This window comes from Pelodiscus sinensis, chromosome 5, assembly GCF_049634645.1.
Source record: "Pelodiscus sinensis isolate JC-2024 chromosome 5, ASM4963464v1, whole genome shotgun sequence".
Lineage (NCBI taxonomy): Eukaryota > Metazoa > Chordata > Testudines > Trionychidae > Pelodiscus > Pelodiscus sinensis.
In genome coordinates, this window is record NC_134715.1 from 118,547,138 (window position 1) to 118,571,456 (window position 24,319).

At 43.0% G+C, this 24,319-nt stretch overlaps 1 protein-coding gene across 3 annotated transcripts in view; it reads left to right on the plus strand.

Annotated features, from left to right (window-relative positions):
• Positions 1–1,805: 1,805 nt before the first annotated feature.
• LOC102463770 (uncharacterized) overlaps positions 1,806–24,319 on the plus strand; it is a 62,172-nt gene continuing 39,658 nt past the window's right edge. Inside the window, exons 1-7 of one of the 3 annotated variants that reach the window (XM_075930894.1) lie at positions 1,806–2,196; positions 8,847–9,335; positions 11,165–11,300; positions 16,383–16,471; positions 17,452–17,515; positions 18,453–18,541; positions 20,388–20,500. In XM_075930894.1, coding sequence (XP_075787009.1) covers positions 2,142–2,196; positions 8,847–9,335; positions 11,165–11,300; positions 16,383–16,471; positions 17,452–17,515; positions 18,453–18,541; positions 20,388–20,500 — 1,035 coding nt within the window. In that variant the 5' untranslated portion in view covers positions 1,806–2,141. The remainder of the gene's footprint in view (positions 2,197–8,846; positions 9,336–11,164; positions 11,301–16,382; positions 16,472–17,451; positions 17,516–18,452; positions 18,542–20,387; positions 20,501–24,319) is intronic. The other 2 variants (XM_025190508.2, XM_006134726.4) reach the window with 2 other exon arrangements.

The window sequence follows — 24,319 nt, forward strand, 5'->3', positions numbered from 1 at the left end:
AGCAGACTTTGGTTTTGGAAGCCTTAAGAGGCTGAGATAAGCATTTCTCCCACCCTCACCTTCCCCAAAAAAGAAAGTTCCTGGAGAGTGTTTAAACAGGTTTGTTGTCACTGAATGGATATCAAAAACTCATCAGTGAAGGGAAGGATGCAAAAGTTGAATTGCTCCTACAAGTTCTAAGCTTACACTATCTAAGCAGAGTGACAAGAACCTGCTTGTGTAAAACCTTACGCACACATTCCAAAGTCAGAGGCTAGTGGGGGGTAACCGTACCTCTTTCATAACAATGAACTAGTTCAGCCATGAATGTGTATGGCTTTGTAACACAGCCAGTCCTTCCTCAGTCCTGTAAGTAAAAATAAATCCATGCCTTGTACCCCTGTATGCAAACAAATTAGATCAACACACACAGAGAGCTATTATCAACTACAGATTGGTAGCTTAGCTTCAATTAGTCCTACACTTCCTACAGTAAACAGCCTATTGAAAGATAGCATCACCGCTAAAAATAGGGCATCTTGTGACCAGGCTGCACATGCATAAATGATTCTTTTTTAAGGCAGAGTTCAGAGTATTTCTCCCTCTGAACCATGTTCCAATTTCTGGTTTCCACCTAACCTGCTGAAATACCAGGAATCTTAACAGGAAAGGGATCTTAAGAGGAAACACCAGGAATCTCTTGAGAAAACTTTTTCCTCACAAAATCTTGCAGCGGATTTGGGAGTAGGGTTGCCAGATACTTTTGCGCACAAACATGGCAGGGGGAAAAATTGGTTGAGCAAAAACAAAACAAACAAAAAAGGAGATCGAACTTGTTGAGCACAAAAAAAAAGGGTCTTTAAATTCCCCCGCTCCTCCCGCCAGATGCGGCTGGGGAAAAATGTCCCCCATCTGAGAAAAACAAAACAGAAAATACCAGACATTTTATATGTCTGGTATTTTCTGGGGTTTTTTACTGGACAGAAGACACAATTACTGGACTGCCTGGGCGAAAACCAGACACCAGGCAACACCACTCGGGAGCTGTGTAAGCACCAGAGTCCAAACGCTCAATCTTTTTGAGGTGCAAAACATAAACAAGAAAGAAACCATGTTCTCACACATCATTTAGCGCCCAGTGATTCCCTACAGAGAAAAACAGATTAAAAACAAAAACTAAATCACAAGCTGAACTGCTATTGATCTTTCACTGAAGTTTCTCACTAACCATACTACTGTTTATATATACACAAACCACATAACCTTTCCAAATATACAACCAGGGTTTGCAATCATGCAATACTAGAAACCAGGAGACAAATACACTGGAAATTCAAGGACTGATTTTGGAATCAATGTGGCAAAAGAGAAGTTTTCTAGTTAAATAAATAAAAATGCAAAGCATGTAAGATCCTTCCTCAAACTACTAGAACTGAGCACAAGGCAACAAAGAAAAGAGAAACAGCAGAAACTAACCTCAAAGAATAATAAATAACAAAAACAATATTGCAGCCTATGCCTGAATCAGAAGTGGGGCCGCAATAGGATGCAGATTTGTTACATTAAACCTTTCCCCATTAAGCACTGTACTACTCAGAAATGCTTTATGTACCACATCTAGTAAACTTGCTAAGGTTGGCCACAAAAATCATCTGACCTTAGTTACATCCCCCTTAGTGGTCGTCACAAAGAGAACTTCTTTGTGCTGTTTCTGTTTTCTTGTTATGGGAAATCCTGGGTATGTTGAAAGTGATGTAATGTTTGTCAATGAGTTTAAGATCATGGGAGCTGGACAGCAGCCAGCCTCATACCCCCTCTGAACGCTGACTGCTGGATCCAATAGCAGCTTAGTCTGCTCTTTGTTTCTTTTAGAGAGCGTCTCACTTGTGTGTATTCCAGTGCAGGTATGCAGAGCACACAGAAACCCTTCTGCACAATATTTAGTTCAGGCTTGTGCTTTTGAAGCACAAGACTCTTCTCAAAAGGCCCTTCTCAGTCTGAGTAAATCCTGCTTAGTTTGTTGTGGGGGTTTGGTTTGACTCAACCACATGATCAGAGTCAGGTGATGGAATTGGGAACAAAAACTTTAAAAAAGGACAAACGGTTAGCTCTAGGAACTGAGTAGCTGCTCCCCCTTGGTGAGGACCTGTCTCCCTTGGAAAATGGGTACCTATCCCCGGTCTCTGCTTTGGAGTCTAGGTGCAGCTTATCTGATGGGTGAGTAACTACTTTTCACATGTGACTTTCTTCTTTCTTGTCTAGAAAGATACTAGTTTGGGTTCTGAACTATTGCACTGGGATAACGATGGGACTTTGCATTTTCACGCAGTTACTGGTTTTGGAAGCAAGGTATAACTGCAGGGGAAAGGATGAAGAAACAGAGGAAAGGAAAATAGGCTGCAAAGACATGATTAAAAGCATTTAGTCTTGAAACTGGATATATATACGACAACACTTAGCTGCTACAACGACCTGGAAAAACACATATGGCTGAGCATATTGCTCAGCTAAGTTTAAAGTATTTTGGAAGAAAGGCATTTAACAGCTGAGCTAAATCCTGAATATTTTGCAGCATTTTGCTTGTAGAATTGCAAAAGACAGAAGGAAGTGTTAGAAAATGACCCTTGTAGCTCCAAGGTACACAGAATAATCAGAGTCTTTCTGCAAAGCAAAGCATAGATACTGGACATACCGCAAAAGGGTTTTATATACTTATCTTGCTGTTACAACAGATGACATGCTATAGGTCAGAAGTCACCCTCAGATACACAGCTCCTACTGAGTTCAATGAGAGTTATTTTCATATATCTGAGGACAGAATTTGCCCCTCTGTTTAGTATATAAATAAATATTTTATATTCGTGTTAAAGGTTTTACTGTTGGGATTCCAAGAACTTTGTATTCCTTACAATATTTATGCCAAGTGGAATACCTGTCTGCATGGTGGAGCTCCATCTTAGGGTATGTCTACACTTGCACCCTATTTCAAGAGAGGGATGCAAATGAAGACATTCGAAATTGCAAATGAAGCCGGGATTTAAATATCCCATGCTTCATTTGCATATTCACGTTATGGCGCTATTTTGAAATAGTGTTATTTTGAAATAACAGATGCTGTTAAGACGTGGTTATTTCGAGAGAAAACCCTTCTCTCGAAATAACTGGTAAACCTCATTGTATGAGGAATAAGGGTTATTTTGAGAGAGAGGTTTTCTCTCGAAATAACCATGTCTTAACAGTGTCTGTTATTTCAAAATAATGCTATTTCGAAATAGCGCAATAATGTGAATATGCAAATGAAGCATGGGATATTTAATCCCGACTTCATTTGCAATTTCAAATGTCTTCATTTGTATCCCTCTCTCAAAAGAGGGTGCAAGTGTAGACCTACCCTAACAGATTTATTGCAGCATAAGCTTTCATGGGCAAAGACCCACAAGTCTATAATGGTTGCATATGCTGTAAGCTAGAAATAATTTTACTCTTTTAATTATAGAGTTCAGTCAATTACCTGGACAAATAAAGGACAAAGTTGGGGGCCTAGCTGGCATGAGTCATCCCATCCTAACAATTTCTGGAGGTTTTTAGCTGTATTTTTAGAGATCTTTTTTGGGGGGGGAAATCACTCCTTCCATCTAGAAAGAATAAATCACCAAATTTGGTCAATTAAAAATTTCAATACCAATTTTAGCAACAATTTCTAGAACATTTGATAAAAATTGCTTTTATAAAAGTACAATTTCTGTGAAAAAAATAGAAACTTCAACAGTTTTGTCAACTTTTCATAACTCTTCTTCCTTCCAGTTTTTGAATGAGCAGGTCATACTAGGTGATCATAATGGCTATGTTCTACAAAAGACTTCATTGTTAAAATGTCTACCATTCTGTGCTATCCTGGGGACTTAATTCTACTTCTGTACCAGGGGCTCTGACGTACCCATGACAAGATAAACTCGACCAGGAGCTGGTTTGAGTAGGTCATACTAGGTGATCATAATGGTTCCTTTTGAAAACTTATTCCAGGAGCACCCAATGGAATGCTAGAGCCAATAGGTTTGCACCCCATAGCTTACAGTGAGACACATTTAACAAAACTGGAATTGGAACCAAGGCAGCCCATTGGCATATGCTCCCCAGGTGAGAAAACTGATCTCAGATTTTAAGGAAGGCTGAGTCAGAAAAGGGGGACTTCATGTCTAGATTTTTGGTCCAGGTATGGACACCATAATGCCCTTCTTCAAAGATACCATACAATTGCTGTTTCTGGTTAGGATCAGCATGATGTCCCACACATTTCAGATGAGCAGCAAGCCAGGCTGGCCACTCCCTTGAAAGCAGAGGAAATAATCAAGGCCACGGAGAAAATGAGTCCTATCAAGACCCCCCAATCCTACTAGCCCACTGATAGAAATCTACAAAGTTTCAGAGAACTTCTGGCCTCTAAGCTCTAATACATTTACAAAAATGCCATCAAGAAAGGCCTGTTAACTGCTACTATGAAGGAAACCCTAATTACTTAAACCAGGCAAGGATGCACAAAAGTGTAACAGCTACACAGCCATTTCTTCAATCAATACTGCTATGAAAATAATTTAAAAAATATTGGCTGAGAGATCTGAAAAAGTAATGAGTGAAATGGTTAACCCCCTCTGGGTGGGATTTAATACAAAAATGCATGATTCAGATAACACGTTAGTTGATTAATGTTATGGCATTCAACGCTCTAGGAGTCTCCATGCAATCATTTCTCTTGATACAAAGAAAGCTTTCCACTGAGTGCACAGGCAATATTTGTTTCTTATCCTGGATAAACCATTTATTTCATGGATAAAGCTGTTATATTCCAAACACAACTCTTGTATCCTAACAAATAGGACAACACCAGCCGGCACGGCCAGAGGCGGGGTGTATGGCAAGTCCAGGTTCATCTTCCCCTACACTCCCCAGCCAGAGGGAGGAATGCAGCAAACTGTGCACTTCCCCCTTGCTCCTGATGAAAGGGAACAGCCAGCAAAGTCCCCATATGAATCTGTGGGGGAGCATCAGCCCCTCTGCCCTCCCTAAAGGGTACCCTGGGAGGTAGGGGATAGGAGGCTCAGGGCTGGGGCAGTCTAGGATGGGCGGGGGGGACCAACCCTTTCATCTGCCTGGTGATTCTGTCTCTTTTCTGTTTGGTTTTCTGAGAAGCAATCCCATTCTAGGCACATCCCATTTTCCTGGCACAATCAAACCCTGACCTTGCTTTAAGTTATGATAAGAAGAAGATGTATACTGAAGTTGGTTGTCCTAGCTCTTACTGTTTAGGAGGTGTTCTTAAGCAGACAGACAGACAGGCTCTCTCAAATAGTAGATATTTTACAATATTAAAAGAAAGTTCAGGCTGGAGACTAAGGAGAAGTGGCAATATATCCAGCATCTCCCATCTGCTTGGCCCCATTGCCTGTGGTATCCCTGACCACTGGAATTGCTTTCACTTTTCCAAATATTACCCAGGCTGCCGAGACCTATGGTGATACTATATGCATACTTGATTAGCAAATTTGAATTAAACACAAATTCTCTAAAAAAACCAATGGGAGGAGGAATCAGGCCAATTATTGTCTGCTAGCCAATGGAAACAAATTTTAACCAGTGCTCCAAATTGTTCCTATGACCTCTAAGATTAATCCAGCAGACAATCATATGGAGGATGCACTGGATTCCTCTCCGACTATTCAAAACATGTGCTACTAAACCAGACAAATGCTGGTGCTGTGATTCAACAGGTGCTAACTTAAACCATGTTCTTTGGGAATGCTCCTATACTCTTTATGTTGTGGGCAGAACTTAATTGCAGAGTTAAATTTCTTCCTATCAAATAAAATTGTGTTACCGGGGAAACATATTCACCTAAAGCTCATGAATGTTAATTGGAAGTTGAATAAATCTGAAAAATGTTGGTAGCCAAGCTCAATCACTAAAAGCCTAGTACAGCAAAACTGGAAACCTCCCTCCCTCCCTGCTTTAAAAAAAAAAAGACCACAATCAAAGCCTGGAGTATGGGACATTGTAAGCATGGCCACCATGGAAAGAACAGTACACTGTAACAGAAATACCCAAGAAAAATTCTCAGATGCATGGGATGTTTTCCTGCAAGTATCTAAATGATCCTATTACGTATATGCATGGCCCTTTTCTTCCCTCTCCTCTCTACCCTCTTCCTTCCCTCCCTGTTTCCATCCACCTCTCCTGAACTTTGTTTCTATTCTTTTATCTTTATTTTAATAATTTTACCAGTTGGATTTTTATAGCATTTTGTTGTTTGCAGTTGTGCCATACAAATAATTGATTTACATTTTGATTATATCATATAGACATATATATAATGACATTCATAGTTTATATTATTAAATGCTGCACCTTAGCTATATTTGAAATAGAAAATGGTTAATATACAGGCAGTCCCCGGGTTACGTACAAGATAGGGACTGTAGGTTTGTTCTTAAGTTGAATTTGTATGTAAGTCGGAACTGGTACATATTGTAGGGGAAACTCTAGCCAAACATTTTTTTTAGTTTTGGATAGCATAGGGAAAGGTTAACTCCCCTCTAATGTTTGTTTTGCTGTCTGTTCCCCTGTTCAGAAGATTTCACATCTATTTCTGTCCCTGTGACAAACTCAGGACTAAAGGAGTAACTCATCAAATACCAAACAGCTCTGCACCATGCTTTGAGCTAATAGCTTTATTTCCACACACCACCCAGGGTTCTAGGAGGAGGGTCCTTTTTCTGCTAACACAATGAGGCCAGCACTTTGTTTGTTTTGGTGGAGTCTTTGTTTGCCCAGGGAGCCCAGCATGTATAGGGGGAGGAGGGGCGGAGAGGCTGCTTTTGTCTGCTGTTCGGCAGCCTGTTGCTCAGGGGAGGGGGCAGCCTGTTGCTGGCAGGGGGGGAGGGGGGAGGCGTGCAGGATGCGAGGCCGCGGGGGGGGGGGGGCAGCGGGCGTGGGGAGGCACTTTTCCTCTGCCCGGCAGCTCTGCGGGATCCCTGTCCCTGTGGCCAGCTGCTGCAGGCAGAGGCCAGTTGGAGCCGGCCGAAGAGGAGGAGGAGGTGGATTCTAGGACCCAGGTGAGCGAGCCCCGGGGACGCTGCTGCGCTCCGGGAGCCCCGGCATGTATAGAGGGGAGGAGGGGCAGAGAGGCTGCTTTTGTCTGTTCGGCAGCCTGTTGCTCAGGGGAGGGGGCAGCCTGTTGCTGGCAGGGGGGTGGGGGGGCACTTTTCCTCTGCCCGGCAGCTCTGCGGGACCCCAGTCGGAGCCGGCCCAAGGAGGAGGAGGATCCTAGGACCCAGGTGAGCGAGCCCCGGGAATGCTGCTGCACATGTGCGGGAGTTGCCTCACCCCGTTCGTATCTAGGGATCCGACGTAAGTCGGATCCACGTAAGTCGGGGACTGCCTGTATTATAAAAAATCTATGTATTATGTGGGGGTGGAGGGGGAAGGGGTGACAGACTTGCCAGGCCCCTGGGCAAGGTGGAGGGGAGGCTCGCTCTGCGCTACCGGAAGGTACAGGGTGTCAGGCAGAAGGAGCAGGGCTGGGGATAGATAGCCCTCAGCCACCTGGAGTGCACTGCACTGTTGTCTTTCTTCCCCCACCTACTCCCAGACAGCCCTTAGAACGGCCTGGGGGTGATTTAAAAGGCCTGGAACTCCAGTTGATGCTGCTGCCACAGTAGCAATGGCAGTGGTGGGTGGGAGCCCCGGGACCTTTTGAATCACAGGTCCCCAAGGTAGCTGCCCCTTTGCCCCTGTCAGCAGGTCTGGTATTTATATATAAACGTAATATAAAGTTAATGGAAAAAAGGATCAGAACTAGGAAAGCCAGAATCGTCTTGGTGACACGGCAATCTAACGAGCTACAAAACCTTCTATTGCCACTCTCCATTAACTAGAAGAGTTCAGGATGAGATTTAGAGATTGACCTGAGCCCTAAAACATGAGGTTCAATATCCCTTCAGTCCATGTGATTACAGTTCTGGATATTATTTTTACTCATTCACATATCCAATCACTTTCTGAACCTTATGTTCTTGACTTCAATACTTTCCTGTGGCAATGAGTTCCACAGTCTACTTATGCACTTTATGACAAATATTTATCAGTTTTGAATGTGTCAATTGTTAATTTAATTGAAGGTCTCCATGGGTACGTCTAGGCTACATGCCTCTGTCGCCAGAGGCATGTAGATTAGGCTACCAGGCATAGGAAAATGAAGCGGCAATTTAAATAATCACCGCTTCATTTAAATTTACATGGCTACCGCGCTGAGCCGACAAACAGCTGATCAGCTGTTTGTCGGCTCAGCGCGGCAGCCATGTAAATTTAAATGAAGCGGCAATTATTTAAATCGTCGCTTCATTTTCCTATGCCTGGTAGCCTAATCTACATGCCTTTGCCGACAGAGGCATGTAGCCTAGACGTACCCCATGTGTTATAAGATGGGAGGGAAGAGAAGCACCTCACCTATCTTCTTTAGACCACTAAATATTATATATACTTTTATCTAGTTTGCATCTCTCTGCATCTTGAACATAACAGTAAAAATAGTTCCAAACATTAAAAAGTGGATTTGGTTTTACTAGATAAATGTGTCTGCATGGGGCTGTCTCCACACACAGAGAACACTAAGGGCATATCTACACTAGGAAATTATTTCAAAATAACTAATTTTAAAATAATAACTCTTGAAATAACTGTTTGAAATAAGCTTATTCTCCAAGGAAAGCAGGAGTTATTATTTTGAAATAACTAGGCTTGGTAGTGTGGTTGCTCTGCTTATTTCAAAATAAGATCAGGGCTAACTGAACTACTAACAACTTTTTTCCTCTTAGGAATTGTTGTTGGACAGATGACCACTGCCCCAGTCTCTACGGGATCACTGCAGGTGTCTGCTGATGTTTTGTCAGCTGCTCCAAGTGCAACCGCTGTTGGGGTCTCTACGGTGTCAACTACAGCTGACACAGAAACACTGTCAGCCACTGCAAACCCTACAGAAACTCCAAGGGTGCTCTCTGCCACAACAGTACCTGCTGAGGTTTCATCCACCACCCTAACTGGTACAGCATCCACCATTCCAAATGGGACCACTATTCAGGCTTCTACAGGACCAACATCAGCTGTGACCGAGTTGGCTGGGGTAACATCAGCTACCTCCAATGGCACAGCATCTACCAGCATGTCTTCTACTGCTCCAAAGGTGTCAGCCTCCTCTGGGGTTCCATCAGCCACTCCATTCGCAAGCACTCCAGAATCCACAAACTGCAGTGTGGTGAATGCGACGGCCTGCACACCTTGTTCACCAGGAACATTTCCCAGCAAGGGTAAGAGGCAAAGCGATTTCCCTGCCCACTGCAGCTCTCTTACTTTTCTATAGAGGTGATTACAAAAGGGATGGAAGCTGGGTGTGTGGTTTTGTTATTGCACTATCATGTCACATAGGAAGGCTCAGATTTTTTCCTCTACTCATTTCTTACATTAGAACATCTGGCTTGGTCTGTCCTGTCCAATCTGGGGGACTCCATAGCTTATTTAAGAAGTGGTAGGATCATACCCTAAACATGCCATGCAGGTGAAACAAAGCTGATTGGGAGAGGAAGGGATTCTAAGCATGGTAGGTATGAGCAAAAACAATTTTAAATTATTTGTCTCAAACAATTGGAAGAAGGAAACTTCCATTAAAGACTTAGGATTCCTGCTCTATCAGTTAAGAGCAGAGAGAGCTCTGTGACCCAGGAAGTCCCATAGCAATGAGACTTGACATTTATGATTTTCTAAAGTACAAATCATCATCATAAAAAAAAGGCCTTTCATGCTCTTTAAAAAAGCAAAAGAGGGCAGCCTGCTTCCTCCTTTCTTTTTCTCACTGCAGGTTGCCTTCAAAGGGTGTGTGTGCACTTTCTTTCTCTCTATTGTTAAGCTCTCACATTCTGAGGTAATAAGAATGCCTTAAAGAGCTCAGATAAATATGTAGGCCAGAAACAGATGGCAAATGTATCCATTAACCAGACTGTTAGTGGGAACATCATCTCTACCCCTACACAGTGCAGAATACCTGTTCTGTGCTTATGCCTGAAGTATTCAGCTCTTCTTAAGGATTCATGTGATGTTCAAAATTAAAAAATAAAACCCACCAAAAAGGAAATTTTCCTTCATACCATGTGCGGTCAACCTGTGAAATTCACTACAGCAGTAGGTGAGCTAAATAATACCATAGTCTGTTGTTTTAACAGGCTGCATAATATTAGGACTGAAAATAAAACATGTATCAGGGAGTGCTTAAGAGAGGGCTAACCAGTTCTCACGCTTCAAGGCGTGAATCAGCCCCTGCAGAGATCAAGAACCAATTCCCAACACCACCATGCACAACTTTGCAGACTTGGATCCATTATAATCTTTCTCTTCTCACATGCTTTGTTGCAAAGTAGCAGGCACTGGCTTCCCCCAGAGGAAGGATAGCAGATGTGATGGATCAAGAGCTGACACAGCAAATCCTACATAATTATTCTATGTAGAATAAACTGGCTTTGCTTTCCACTCCAGCTCATCTGATGAAGTGGGATTTACCCACGAAAGCTCATATATTTTTGTTAATCTCTAAGGTGTGATAGGATTACTCGTTTTTAAAGTTACAGACTAACACGGCTACCCCTCTGTGACTGGTTTTGTAGCGTTAAGACTGAGAGAATTTTTATGATGTGGGATTGACTATTTCTGCGTAAGGCAGAATTCTCCGTTTTGGGGTTTTCTGCTTCAGTTCTTTTTCCTGCCAAGCATACTTAATTAAAAAAATTACTTTTGATCTTTGATTAGTTTGGACTGAGGGTAAAGAAAAACCTATTGGTCTCTCAAATTAAAAATAACCTTATTAATGGTAAAGATTCCACAACTGAGACAACAGATCTGAGACCTTGTTTCTTGTGCTAGTCTGAGCAGAATCAAGTACTTTGGGGTTATTATACAATTAATAATATAAATCAAAATTCTTATTTTGAATTTCAATATTCAGTATTGTGTGGGGACAACATTTTGATAATTTTTTCAGAGGCCTTAGGCAAAAATATTTTTACATTCCTTATATTGATGTTTCAAAAACTGGTGTTTTACCTTTGGATACAAATGTCATTTAAAAAAAATGTTGATTCTACTTTAGAAGCGTTGAGTTGTTTCTGCTGCTCAGAGGGTACCTGTGCAGACCCTGTCGATTGTGTATCTTGTCCAGTGGGTCAGTATCAGCCTCTAGCCGGAAAACTGTCATGCCTGCTTTGCCCACAAGGATATTACACTAAGTAAGTATGTAGTCCACTGTTGTGATTAAGACCATATTTTTGTTAGGCAATTGTGCATTCCTTCTCTCTCATTACAACTATTTTGGGTTTGTACAAGTGCCTAGCTAATGGGACCTTGTTCTTGGTTTGCCTTTAGGCACTACCAAAATAAACATGATCAATAATAATTTCTTGGAATGTAGAAGCTCTTTTGCTTCCCCTGGTTAGGCTGCAGGGGCAGTGTTAATCAGGTTTCTCAACTGTAGAACATGCAGGATTTTGCTTAATCAGAAACTATGGGTGAAAACCAGGAAAGGTGAGGTTTTTGCTCCAGCTCTTCCATATACTGCCTACTGAATCACTCAAAGGTGACTTGTATCCTCTGCCTCTCAGTTTTTCTATCTGTAAAAGCTGACTTACAAGGAGAGGCTGAGGTATTTGGGCTTATTTAGACTAGAGGAGAACAAGGGGGGAACTGATAGCAGCCTTCAACTACCCGAAGGGGGCATTCCAAAGAGGTTGGAGAGAGGCTGTTCTCAATAGTGTCCAGGAGCAATGGTCTCAAGCTGTAGTGGGAGAGGTCTAGGTTGGATATTAAGAAAAACTATTTCACTAGGAGGGTGGTGAAGCACTGGAATACTAGGACTGGAAGGGACCTCGAGAGGTCATCGAGTCCAGTCCCCTGCCCTCATGACAGGACCCAGTACTGTCTAGACCATCCCTAATAGACATTTATCTAACCTACTCTTAAATATCTCCAGAGATGGAGATTCCACAACCTCCCTGGGCAATTTATTCCAGTGTTTAACTACCCTGACAGTTAGGAACTTTTTCCTAATGTCCAACCTAAACCTCCCTTGCTGCAGTTTAAGCCCATTGCTTCTTGTTCTACCCTCAGAGGCCAAGATGAACAAGTTTTCTCCCTCCTCCTTATGACACCCTTTTAGATACCTGAAAACTGCTATCATGTCCTCCCTCAATCTTCTCTTTTCCACACTAAATAAACCCAATTCTTTCAGCCTTCCTTCACAGGTCATGTTCTCTAGATCTTTAATCATTCTTGTTGCTCTTCTCTGGACCCTCTCCAATTTCTCCACATCTTTCCTGAAATGCGATGCCCAGAACTGGACACAATACTCCAACTGAGGCCTAACCAGCTCAGAGTAGAGCAGAAGAATGACTTCTCGTGTCTTGCTCACAACACACCTGTTAATGCATCCCAGAATCATGTTTGCTTTTTTTGCAACAGCATCACACTGCTGACTCATGTTCAGCTTGTGGTCCACTATAACCCCTAGATCCCTTTCTGCCGTACTCCTTCCTATACAGTTGCTTCCCATTCTGTATGTGTGATTGTTCCTTCCTAAGTGGAGCACTTTGCATTTGTCTTTATTAAACTGTATCCTGTTATGCACTCACCTTATAGTAGCCCCATCTAAGTTGTATTTGCCTTGTTTATTGATAAGAATATCATGCAAGACCGTATCAAATGCCTTACTAAGTCTAGGTATACCACATCCACCGCTTCTCCCTTATCCATAAGACTCGTTATGCTATCAAAGAAAGCTATCAGATTGGTTTGACATGATTTGTTCTTTACAAATCCATGCTGGCTGTTCCCTGTCACCTTATTATCTTCCAAGTGTTTGCAGATGAATTCCTTAATTGCTTGCTCCATTATCTTCTCTGACAGAAGTTAAACTAACTGGTCTGTAGTTTCCTGGGTTATTCTTATTTCTCTTTTTATAGATGGGCACTATATTTGCCCTTTTCCAGTCTTCTTGAGTATTCTAGGATGTATTCAGGCCCTGGTGACTTGCAGGCATCTAACTTTTCTAGGTGATTTTTAACTTGTTCTTTTTTTATTTTATCTTCTAAACCTACTCCCTTCCCACTAGCATTCACTGTGTTAGGCATTCCTTCAGACATCTCAGTGAAGACCGAAACAAAGTTGTCATTAAGCATCTCTGCCATTTCCAAGTTTCCTGTTACTGTTTCTCCCTAGGGTTACCTAGGGAAGTGGTGGAATCTCCATCCCTAGAGGTTTTTAAGTTCTGGCTGGACAAAGCCCTGGTTGGGGTTGGTCCTGCTTTGGGAAGAGGGTTGGACTCGATAACCTCTGCAGGTCTCTTTCAACTCTATGATTCTATGAAAAGGGGGTTACTATTTCACTGTCTCAGTGAAGTGCTGAGAGATTTAATTCATTAATGACTGCCACTGAGCCTATCACAATCTCTACAAATGCATGTGTTGGCCTAAGAAACCAGACCTCACAGATTGTCCAGACTTCAAAGTCTGTAGAACGTCGGGTATAGTGGAGTCGTGACTTGGGTACAGCTGTAACTTATCTGGACTCATCTCCATCTTACGTCTGCTATAGAAATAACAGCTGTGCCCCCTGTGCATGATCAGTTGTGACTCACTGATCACATGTGTGCAAATGTTTCATTTGGAATCATGTACTGGCCCTTTACCTACATTAGACACAAACTAACATGTACAGGCAGTCTCAGAGCTACACCACTTTAATTAAAAATCCCATCACTTGGTGCCAAAAGCTTCAGCTGATTGTGGTTTAGCAACTTCCTTCAGGCCAGTTTCTGAAACCCATATGACTGCTGGAAGGCTCTGCAGAACTTGTTCTCTTGGTAACTTTCAGACTCTGTAAGACAGGTGGGTGGTCCCTTATTAAAAGCCAAACTAAATTCTTGTAGTTGAATTGTTACAATGGCCACAGGACTCTTGAGCTACAGATAATTGGGTTTCTCGGTGTTGCCAATGATGCCTTAACAAAGCTGTCTCAGTTCCAAGAACAAAAGCTTCTGCTACCAAATCTATGTCTCCTAATTGTTACCTTTAATACAAACCCCAATGCGAACCTGCATTCAGTGGTTCTTTAACCCAGTCAGGTCAGCAATGAATTCTACTGGGCCTCAGAATCAGTAGCAACAGAATATGTCTGATCACAGTGCAAGTTCCACAGTGGCAAGAATTACCATTAATAATAGGGGAAAGGGAAACATAGCTATGGGGGCATGGAGGAGAAGGATCAAACGGAGAAAGAGATTCCTCATTTGGAAAAGTGGTATGATCTACAATTTCAGAAGGTGGCATAGAGAATACACTTATTAAGTTTGCAGATGATACCGAGCTGGGAAGGGTTGCAAGTGCTTTGGAGGATAGGGACATAATTCAAAATGATCTGGACAAACTAGAAAAATGGTCTGAGGTAAACGGGATGAAGTTTAATAAGGACAAATGCAAAGTACTCTACTTAGGAAAGAACAACCAATTAGTTTCATACATACAGAATGGGAAATGATGGTCTAGGAAGGAGTAATGCAGAAAGGGATCTAGGGGTCATAGTGGCCCACAAGCTTAATCTTAGTCAACAGTGTGATGCTGTTGCAAAAAAAGCAAATATGATTCTGGGATGAATTAACAGGAGTTAATTGTGAGCAAGACATGAGAAGTCATTGTTCCACTCTGCTCACCACTGATTAGGCCTCAGTTGGAGTATTGTGTCCAATTCTGGGTATCACATTTCAAGAAAGACATGGAAAAATTGGAGAAAGTCCAGAGAAGAGCAATAAAAATTATGAAAGGTCTAGAGACCATGACCTATGAGGGAAGACTGGAAGAATTGGGTATGTTTAGTTTAGAAAGGGAAGACAAAGGGAACATGATAGGAGTTTTAAGTACCTAAAAGAGTGTTATGGAAGGAGAAAAATTGTTCTTCGTGGCCTCTGAGGATAGGATAAGAAGCAGTGGGCTTAAATTGTATCAAGGGTGGTTTAGGTTGGACATTAGGAAAAACTTCCTAACTGGCAGGGTGGTTAAACACTGAAATAAATTGCCTACGGAGGTTGTGGAATCTCTGTCACTGGAGATATTTAAGAGCAGGATGGATAGACATCTGTCAGTGATGATTTAGATGGCACTTGGTCCTGCCGTGAGGGCAGGGGACTGGACTTGATGATCTCTCAAGGTCCCTTCCAGTTCTAGTATTCTATGATTTGGATAAGAAATGCCGAAGCCATTTCATGCACCCTTCTCCTCTAAAAAGAGTTGACATTTCATTACCATGCCAGCTCTGGTTCTGGTAACACTGAGACTGTATGGCCAAGATTTTCAACATGGGATACCTCAAGTGGGACTCCAAATCCTTGCTGAGGCTTCTGTTGAAGTGACCCAATGTTCAAAGGTGCTGAACACCCCACAGCTCACATAAAAATCAGCTGGTTGTTCTGCACATTTGAAAATCAGGTCTCAAGTACCTGAATGTGAACTCAGGCTCCTAACTTAGGCACCCATGCTTTCAAATCTTGGCCTAACTGCTTTGAAGACAAGACTTTTTAATCTTGTCCCTGCCTGTAAAGCTGGCTGTAAAGCTTGAAGTGCACTGCAGGAAATGCATAAACAATCTCTACTAGTAATGAATTTGGGAACATCATTGAATTGAATGAATGTTTAAAGCTCAGGCTAGTTCTAGTTGGGTATGTGAAAGGTTAACCAGTTAACTGGTACGCCTCACCCATAAAACATGAGGCTTAGCGGTTCTGGTCAACTGGTGGAGGTTGGAACAACTTCCCACCTGCCATGGACAGGGAGCTGCTCCAGCCCTGGGGGGTTGGCCATGGACAGAGGCTGCTGTGGCTGTCCAGCGCCGCCTCCATCTGCAGTGGGCCTGGGTGTGTCACAGGTAGGGTCTGCTCTGATGGTCTGGAGCAGCTGCTGTCTGCAACAGGTGGGGGTGGAGGAAGAGGGGTGACCACTTCAGTGGTCTGCAGTGGGAGGGGGGACTTGCTCCAGTTTGGCTGGAATGGCCCCCCGCCCACTGCCCCTTTAATTGATTAACCATTCAAATGTAACATTTAACCAATTAACCGATTAAATGGGATTTTACAGCCAGAGTTCTAGTTGGGTTCTACCCCCAAAAGGCTTCACCCCCATTAAACTATTTCTATATTTCCTAAAGATGCATATGATGCAAGCAAATAGGTCTGTCAAGTTCAGAAGCCTTTTAAGCAGCTTACATTTGACTGACGTTTTTCCTCAAGGAAAATATATAAAACTGAACTAACTCTGCTCAACTCTTTTTAGTTTAACAAGAAGTGAGGCATGCCTGCCCTGTCACCCTGGCTCTTATTCCAATGCATCTGGGGCATCAGCCTGCAGCCCATGCGGAAAAGGTATGCTTTGACTCCTCCTCATCTTACAGGTGTGCTGTGATGGCAGCATGAACAAGATTTTTCTTATAACAGATCACAGTAACAGATTACTGAAAAGAAAAAGTAGCATTGAGTAACAGGGTTATTTTAGACCAAAAAACCATAGGAAGGGAAAGACTCGCTTTCCCTTCTTTTCCTTGTCTATTCGGTATTTTTGCTAATTTGGTGTAAAACTAAGTCAAACGCCGCATCTCACTTGGTTCTTGTGTATAATAAAGCAGTTTATGCTCCCCTCAGACCTCAATAATCTTCCTGTAGGGTGTCTCTCTCTCTCTTCAGTGATAGAAATGTAGCCGTGATAGAAATGTAGTCTCTCTTCAGGTCTGCCTGTCTTTCTTCAGAAGGGAGGGTAGATGTTCATGTACCCTGACTAGAGTAAGTTCCTGCTGCTTCAGATGACTGGGTCAGAAGCACAGTTGCCTTTCCTGAATATAGGCAAAACATCCCTCCCTATAGCTTTCATATGGGAAAGGTAGGATGGCAACCCCCCATCCTTGAGACCATGCTGGTAGCCTATACTCGAAACTGCATTTCTATCGTTCGTCTTTTTCACCTTCACTCAGTTGAATGTAAAACCGGGATGAAGTGCTCCTCAACCTACCACCAGCAACTCTGCAGGGCCTGTCTACCCATGAGGGGACACAAAGTGTCACTTTGCATTTCTTGAGAGTTTTAAATCTTGGTAATATCACTAGGTAGAAGTGAAGTGGCTGTGCCAATATTGCAACGTTATTGTGATTATTTCCTGGGTTTAGGACTTCTTAAAAAATTTCAAACATCCCTCTCTCCAAAATCAGTCAGCAGAACACATGAGGTTTTACACATTATTACACATTATTTACACATTATTGGTGGGCCTTGTCGTAATGCTTGATAACCTTGATAATTAAATAGTGGCATTACATGAGCTTAGGGAAGTTTCCTCTTTTCTGTTTCTTTAGGATATTTCAGCTTCCAGCAAAATTCAGCATTCTGTCTCCCCTGTCCACTAGGATCATTCTGCAAGTAAGAAACACTTCTATAACTTTTCAGGGGTATGGACAGGATTGTAAGTTTCTTTTTGTCACCCTTCTGCCAGGTGGAGCCAGCAACAACCAGGGCTGGGTTTAATATCTGGGTTCCTTTGCAACTCTAGAACAGAGAACTGGCTCCAGCCCACTCCCAATAATCTGGGGGAAAAGTCACACACTGATCCTGAGTGCCTCTGAGAGGCACTACTTCCCCACTTGCAAGCACAAGAATCTGAGTAGAGAAACTTTTAATTAAAGGAGATAAGTCACTCAACATTAAGATTAAATTCCCTGGATAACTAAGGAGGTGAAGCAGCCGGAGATAAGCTCCTGTGCAAAGTCATGAGAGTAATTTGGGATAGAGGAGCTTGAGAATTCAGTATAAAAAATTCCTCAGTGGGAAGGAAATGAGAGAAAGAAAATAAGTAACAATGAGCTGGCAAATACTGGCCTTTTGTTTTAAGAAATGAGCTTTGATACTGAGCGTTATCAGAACTGATCAGTGTTCTGTGACGGTTTCACATTCCATAAGTAGAGCCCTGCAAATCTCCGGCTGTAGATACGGATATCAGTAGCTCATATTTGTGGATACAGATGTGTATAAAATTTTGTATCCATGCAGGGCTCTACCCATAAGGCTTTTCTGTCTCCCCTTCCTATTGTAGATGTGCTGTACCACTTTCAGTTGGGACTTGCATTGGTGTATAGATGGGTCTGCCCTCGAAGTTTGTATCAATGCAGCCACACAGCTAGCTAAAATCCTAAGAGAGACAATAGCCTCAGCTCTTAATGCAAGTGTTAACATCCAAATAGTATAAACCTATTCAGGTTTTGCTCAATGTCATACTCAGTTTACATGCGGGATCAGATGATTCTGTTAGAGTTAGGCTATATTCATATCTTTCGTTTCCTCTCTCCTCTTCTCTCCAAAGTACTGCCAACTGCAGCCAGTGTACAATTTGCCCCACAGGAGAAGAGGCCCTTAGAGAAGCATCTGAAGAATGTGCACCTTGTCTGCCAGGTAATTAATAAGAGGGGAAATTAAGCTGATATTCCGCCTGAGAACACTGAGCTCTATATGGAGAATTAAACTTGAGAAGTGCTTTAAAGTGATTTTTACTAGCAAATGGGAAAGCTTCCGGCACCTGTTCTCAGCTAGAGATTGCAGAAGACACTATTTCATCAGGATTGCAGAACAGTTCTTGCAACTTTTATTTCCACCATGCTAGCAGGCAAACTGTTTTTAGCATCAATACATTAGGATTTCAGCTGGTAATGTTGATCAGCAACGGGGTCGTTCAAAAGTATACACGAGGTTAGTTACAGCATACTCCAAAACACTTCTGCTTACTCCTGCAGGAATTCGGTGTAAAAAAATTTAAAATTCCGTGAAAAACATTTAAAACTCTGCATTTTTTATTTGTCAAACCACCACCATAAAATCACACTAATTTCAATTATTTTGGTAATTTATTTCAAAATACCTGTCAGCAAGGATGTCTGTAGCTAGACAGACCAAAAAAGTAAAGGTTCAAGAATTTTTTTTGACAAATAGATTCCTTACGGGACATTTTAATACAGAACTTTGAGAAATTCATTTAAACTACAACACAAACACATTTCTTGCTCCCCTTGGAAGCAGGAAAGGCTTGAGAGATTCAGGGGTAAGGGAGGAGCTGAGAAAGAAGGAAGAAGCCTGGGATTGATCCTGGAGTGGGTGTGGATAGAAGAAAAGGGTTTGTGTGTTTTTTTTTAAGAGGGGGGAAGAAGAGATTATTAGGAAGTTGGAGAGCTTCCTCCAGACAGACCCTGGTTGACCCCTAGTCTCTTCCATTCCACCAGGCACATCTGCCCCATCCTTATATTGACCTACAATCTCCCTACCTCCTGTGGCCCTGTATTCCCTTCTCATTTAGTCCCTGTCTTAATGCTGCCACCCCACTAGTTCCTGAGCCTCAGTCTGGGCCCACACTAGCCATCCTGAATCCCAATGTGACTAATACAGGTTATACCAGCAAAACTGTGGTTTTGCCTGATTAATTTGTTTTGCTCACGAGGTGGATTAAACTACTCAGGTGAAAACAGAGTCACTAAGCATCGCATCCATTATGAGTGCTTTACTGGGATAGTATGCTGGTATTCCTATAATGGTATTCCCATTGTAGACCTGGCTTAAGCCGAAAATAGTGAAGCTCATAAAAGGGGAAAATGATGAAATGTTCAGATTCAATACTGCCTTATATAAACACCAAGCCACATGAGTCACTAATACAGCATTATGCATGGCCCCATAAGCAGCAGCAAGGCTAACACACTCCAGGAAATTCCATAGCGAAGTAGTGTTTTAAAATTAATGTACAAGGCACATTAAATATTTTCAAATGCAAACACACAGTATCACAGTTTTAGTCCCATAGTTCTTACGAACATATGAAGTTCAGAAAATGAAAAAAAATCCCAACTATTTAGCAATTTTTAAACAACTATCAGCTTGCAGTCTGATAGGACAGATGGATTCAAACCAGTCAGACAAACACCTTTAAACTTTGGAACCAGTATAGACGTTTGCAGCTTGAGCTCATCCTCACTTTTGAACTGTGTGAAAATGCAGAATGTCATTTCCCTGCTTTTCCACTGAACTCATGACTCAAACTTACTCCAGTCACCAAGTTTAGAAAAGCAGGCTGCCTGTCTCCCATGCATTCTCTTTTAGTTTTCTCTGCCCATCAGCATAGACCAGTTCAGATCCCAGGTTTTGTTTTTTGTGCATTAAATGTCTTCTACTTTTTTACAGCACAGGTGAACGGATACCCAAAGTCCCAATACTCTAATCCTACTCCTCATTTTGTGCTTCTTTTGATTTGTAGGTACATATAAAGGCCCCAGCGACAGCAAATGTGAGGCCTGCAAGATCGGAGAATACCAATTACAAAGGGGCAAGGGAAGCTGTGACAAATGCCCAGAAAACCATTACTGTCCTGTAAGTCTCGCTAAGCTGCAGCTGTGCGTGTCTTACCAAATGTAGCCGATCAATTACAAGCTGAACACATTTTAATTAACACCATCTTTATTCAATTCTCTTCTTTGTGGGGTTTGTTTAGCTTTTTTGCTTTAAAAATATGTGCACACAGTTATGTTAGAAAGGAGTAGTCTCAAATGTTGGCCCCTCGAGCCATGTACTTGTTTTGTTCCACAGGTGAACTTTTGGTGAAAGCTAGAGAATGGAAAGTGGCTCGTTAACTGTTACTTGAAATAGAGGCATGACTGTGTAACAGACTTCTTGCTCTCTATTCTACAAGTAATGGTGCCATTTTGGGTGCACCCAGGAATGACTTAAGTCAGTGATGGGCAACCTGTGGCCCGCTGGGCATGCAGTCCACATAGCCCAGGCATGTCCAAAGTCCGGCCCGCGGGCCAATTGCGGCCTGTGTTCCGATTTAATACGGCCCCCGCTTCCTCCCCCTCTCCTGGCTCCCCGGCGCTCTTTTGAACTGGCGCGCCGCTTCCGGCTGCGCCGCCGCCGCCCATGGCCTTCGCGGTCCTAGAGCCTGCCCTGTAGGGCACGTCCGCAGCCCTGCTCCCCTGCGGGTTCGCCCTGCCCCTGGGCCGCCGTGAGGCCGGCGTGCCCTGCACTCTCCGCCCGCCTCCGAGCCTGTGGGCCCTCCGCCTTGGGGCTGAGAGTGCGGGGACGGCCCTCACGCATGTTCACTTCTTCAAATCTGGCCCTCTTTGAAAAAAGTTTGGACACCCCTGACATAGCCCATCTCCCTACCTCATATGCATCTCATGAACTGGCACACTAGATCCCTGCACTTTCTATTCCTCCCCCTCTCTTCCGGCACTTTCAGAGCACTGCCCATCCACGGCTTCGCATTCCATCCCCACCCCCGGAGCTGGAATGCAGCACATCAACTGTTCATAGCTGTTCAAAATCTGGGAGGAGGAGTGAGGACAGAGCACGACTCAATTTGTAGTGCTCCAAAAGTGCTGTGAGGGGGAGGAATAGCAAGTGCAGACCCCAGTGCTCCTGTGCACAAGAGGTGCATGGGGGAAAGGGGCAGACAAGGGGTCCGCAGGCCACAGGTGACACCCCAGTAGACCGCAAGTTGCCCACCACTGCTCATGCAGCCCACTGCGATGAAGAACCATCCCTTATGTGTCCTATTCAGTATTCTTGGTTGCCCATCAGTGACAAATCTATTTGAACCAACCTGAAGCTACCACTCTTCACTTCCTATACATTTCAGGCTTGTCTACACAAATTCATTGCTCGCATAGCTATACTGGTTCTGACTAGGCTGGAAGAGCCCCTAGCAGTGTCACAGAATAAGCCAACAGTTTTCCTGGCATAGCTACACCATTTCCCTGAATGATATGAACTAAGCCAATCGATTCAGAGGGGTAGCTGTTTTAGTCTGTAATCGACATTTTTTTAAAAAACCACTGAATAGTCCTGCAGCACCTTAGAGACTAACAAAAAATGTAGATGATATGAGTTTTCATGGGCACAACCCATTTCTTCAGATGACTGGAGTTTAAGGGGTCCGGGTTCCAAATGAATAGCAGAGAAAGCAAGGGGATGGGGAGGGAAAGGAAAGGAGAAGAAATTGGGAAAGAATAATTAGAGTGTCCATGCTAATAAAGCTGATAGTGTGGGTTCTAAGTACTCTTAAGTACCCAGTGTTCAGCTTTTTATGTCATGAGGATGTGGAACGTAGCTGGTAAACTTGTTAAAGTCTTTGTTTAAACCTCTATTGTGGATATCAAACTTTCAAATGAAATTAAGTTCTGCAGCTTCCCTTTCAAGCTGGTTTTTGAAATTGTCTTGTAATAAATATGGAAAATTTGAGATCCATTAATGTGAGCCCAGGAAAATTAAAATGTTACCTGACAGGTTTCTGTGTGGTGTTACCTTTTTGAATATCTAACTTGTGTCTATTAATCCTTTGTCATAGAGACTGTCCAGTTTGGCCATATACATGGTAGAGGGACATGGCTGGCAACTGATGGCATAGATCACATTGGTGGATGTGCAGTTATATGAGCTTCGGATGTGGTGGCTTATGTGGTTATGTCCTGTGATAATGTCGTTGTATGGATGTGTGGACAGAGTTGGCACCAGAGTTGATTGCAGAGGTGGGTTCCTGGGTGAGTATGTTGGAGATGTATTGTGTGGTTGCTGGAAAGAATTTGTTTCAGGTTAGGAGATTGTGTGTAGGCGAAGGTTGGCCTGTCTCCCAAAGCCTGTGAGAGTGACAGGTCATTTTCCAGGATAGGTTGTAGATGATTGATAATGCGCTGGAGAGGTTTATGTTGAAGCCTGTAGGTGATGACAAGTGGAGTTCTGTTGTTTTCTATGTAGCACCAATCTTGAAGAAGCTGATGTCTGGGGACTCATCTGGCTCTGTCAGTCTGCTTCTTTAACTTCTCTGAGTGGATATTTTAGTTTTAAGAATGCTTGATACAGATCCTGTAGGTGGAGCAAATCTGGCTGTATCTTAGGGCCTGGCTATAAACAATGGATTGGGAAATGTGTCTTGGATAGAAACTAAAGGCATGTTGGAAAGGTGGTGAAAGTCGTGTAATTGGACTGAAGCGTCAAGGAAGAGGATCACTTGAGTGGACTAGTCCAGGCTAAGGTTGATGGTGGCATGGAAGTTGTTGAAAACCCTGTGGAATTCTTCAAGGGTCTCCTTCCCATGGGTCTATATCTATATAATGAATAATAGAAGTGCCCTTCTGTTGATAGTTGTGACCATACTGGATTTTTGCTAACACAGCTATGTCTGCTCTGGGATGCGGTTTTTCACACTTGTAGCCAAATACAGCTGTGCTGTCAACAAACCTAAAATTAGGATGTAAATACCCACTTAAAAGGCTGTTTAAACGATATAATTGTAATCATTTGTCATTTGCAATCATGGTAACTAATTGACCATTCATTATTAGTGGGAAATACGTCAATGGAGGGATGATAGGAGTTACTATAGAGAACTTTCTGGGTGTCTGGCTGGTGAGTCTTGCCCACATGCTCAGGGTTTAGCTGATCGCCATATTTGGGGTCGGGAAGGAATTTTCCTCCAGGGTAGATTGGCAGAGGCCCTGGAGGTTTTTCGCCTTCCTCTGTAGCATGGGGCACAGATCACAGCTGGAGGATTCTCTGCATCTTGGGGTCTTCAAAGTATTTGAAGGCTTCAATATCTGAGATATAGGTGAGAGGATTATTCTAGGAGGGGTGGGTGAGATTCTGTGGCCTGCACTGTGCAGGGGGTCAGACTAGATGATCATAATAGTCCCTTCTGACCTTAACATCTATGATTTAATTGGTTAACAATGGAGGGCTGGTGCACAGTGGCTGGGATCCCACAGTGGGGGCTGCTACCATGGCTAGGATCTGACCAGTCTCCTCCCGCGCAGCCCTCCATGAGTGAGGGCTACTTCAGCCAACTGGCATTCTGTGGGCAGGAAGCTGCTCTGGCTGGATGGGGTCCTGCCAGCAGGGCCACAGCAGGTGGGTGACTGCTCTCCTGCCCAGCCCTCTAATTACTGGGTAAAATGAACATCAGTTTAATTAAATTAATTAAAACAGCCACTTAGTGTGCAGCGGCAGTCATAAAAGCAAATAGAATGTCAGGAATCGTTAAAAAAGGGATAGAGAATAAGACAAAGAATATCTTATTGCCCCTATATAACACCATGATACGCCCACATGAGATACTGCATACAGACGTTGCCTCATCTCAAAAAAGATACGTTGGCATTGGAAAAGATTCAGAAAAGGGCTACAAAAATGAGAGAT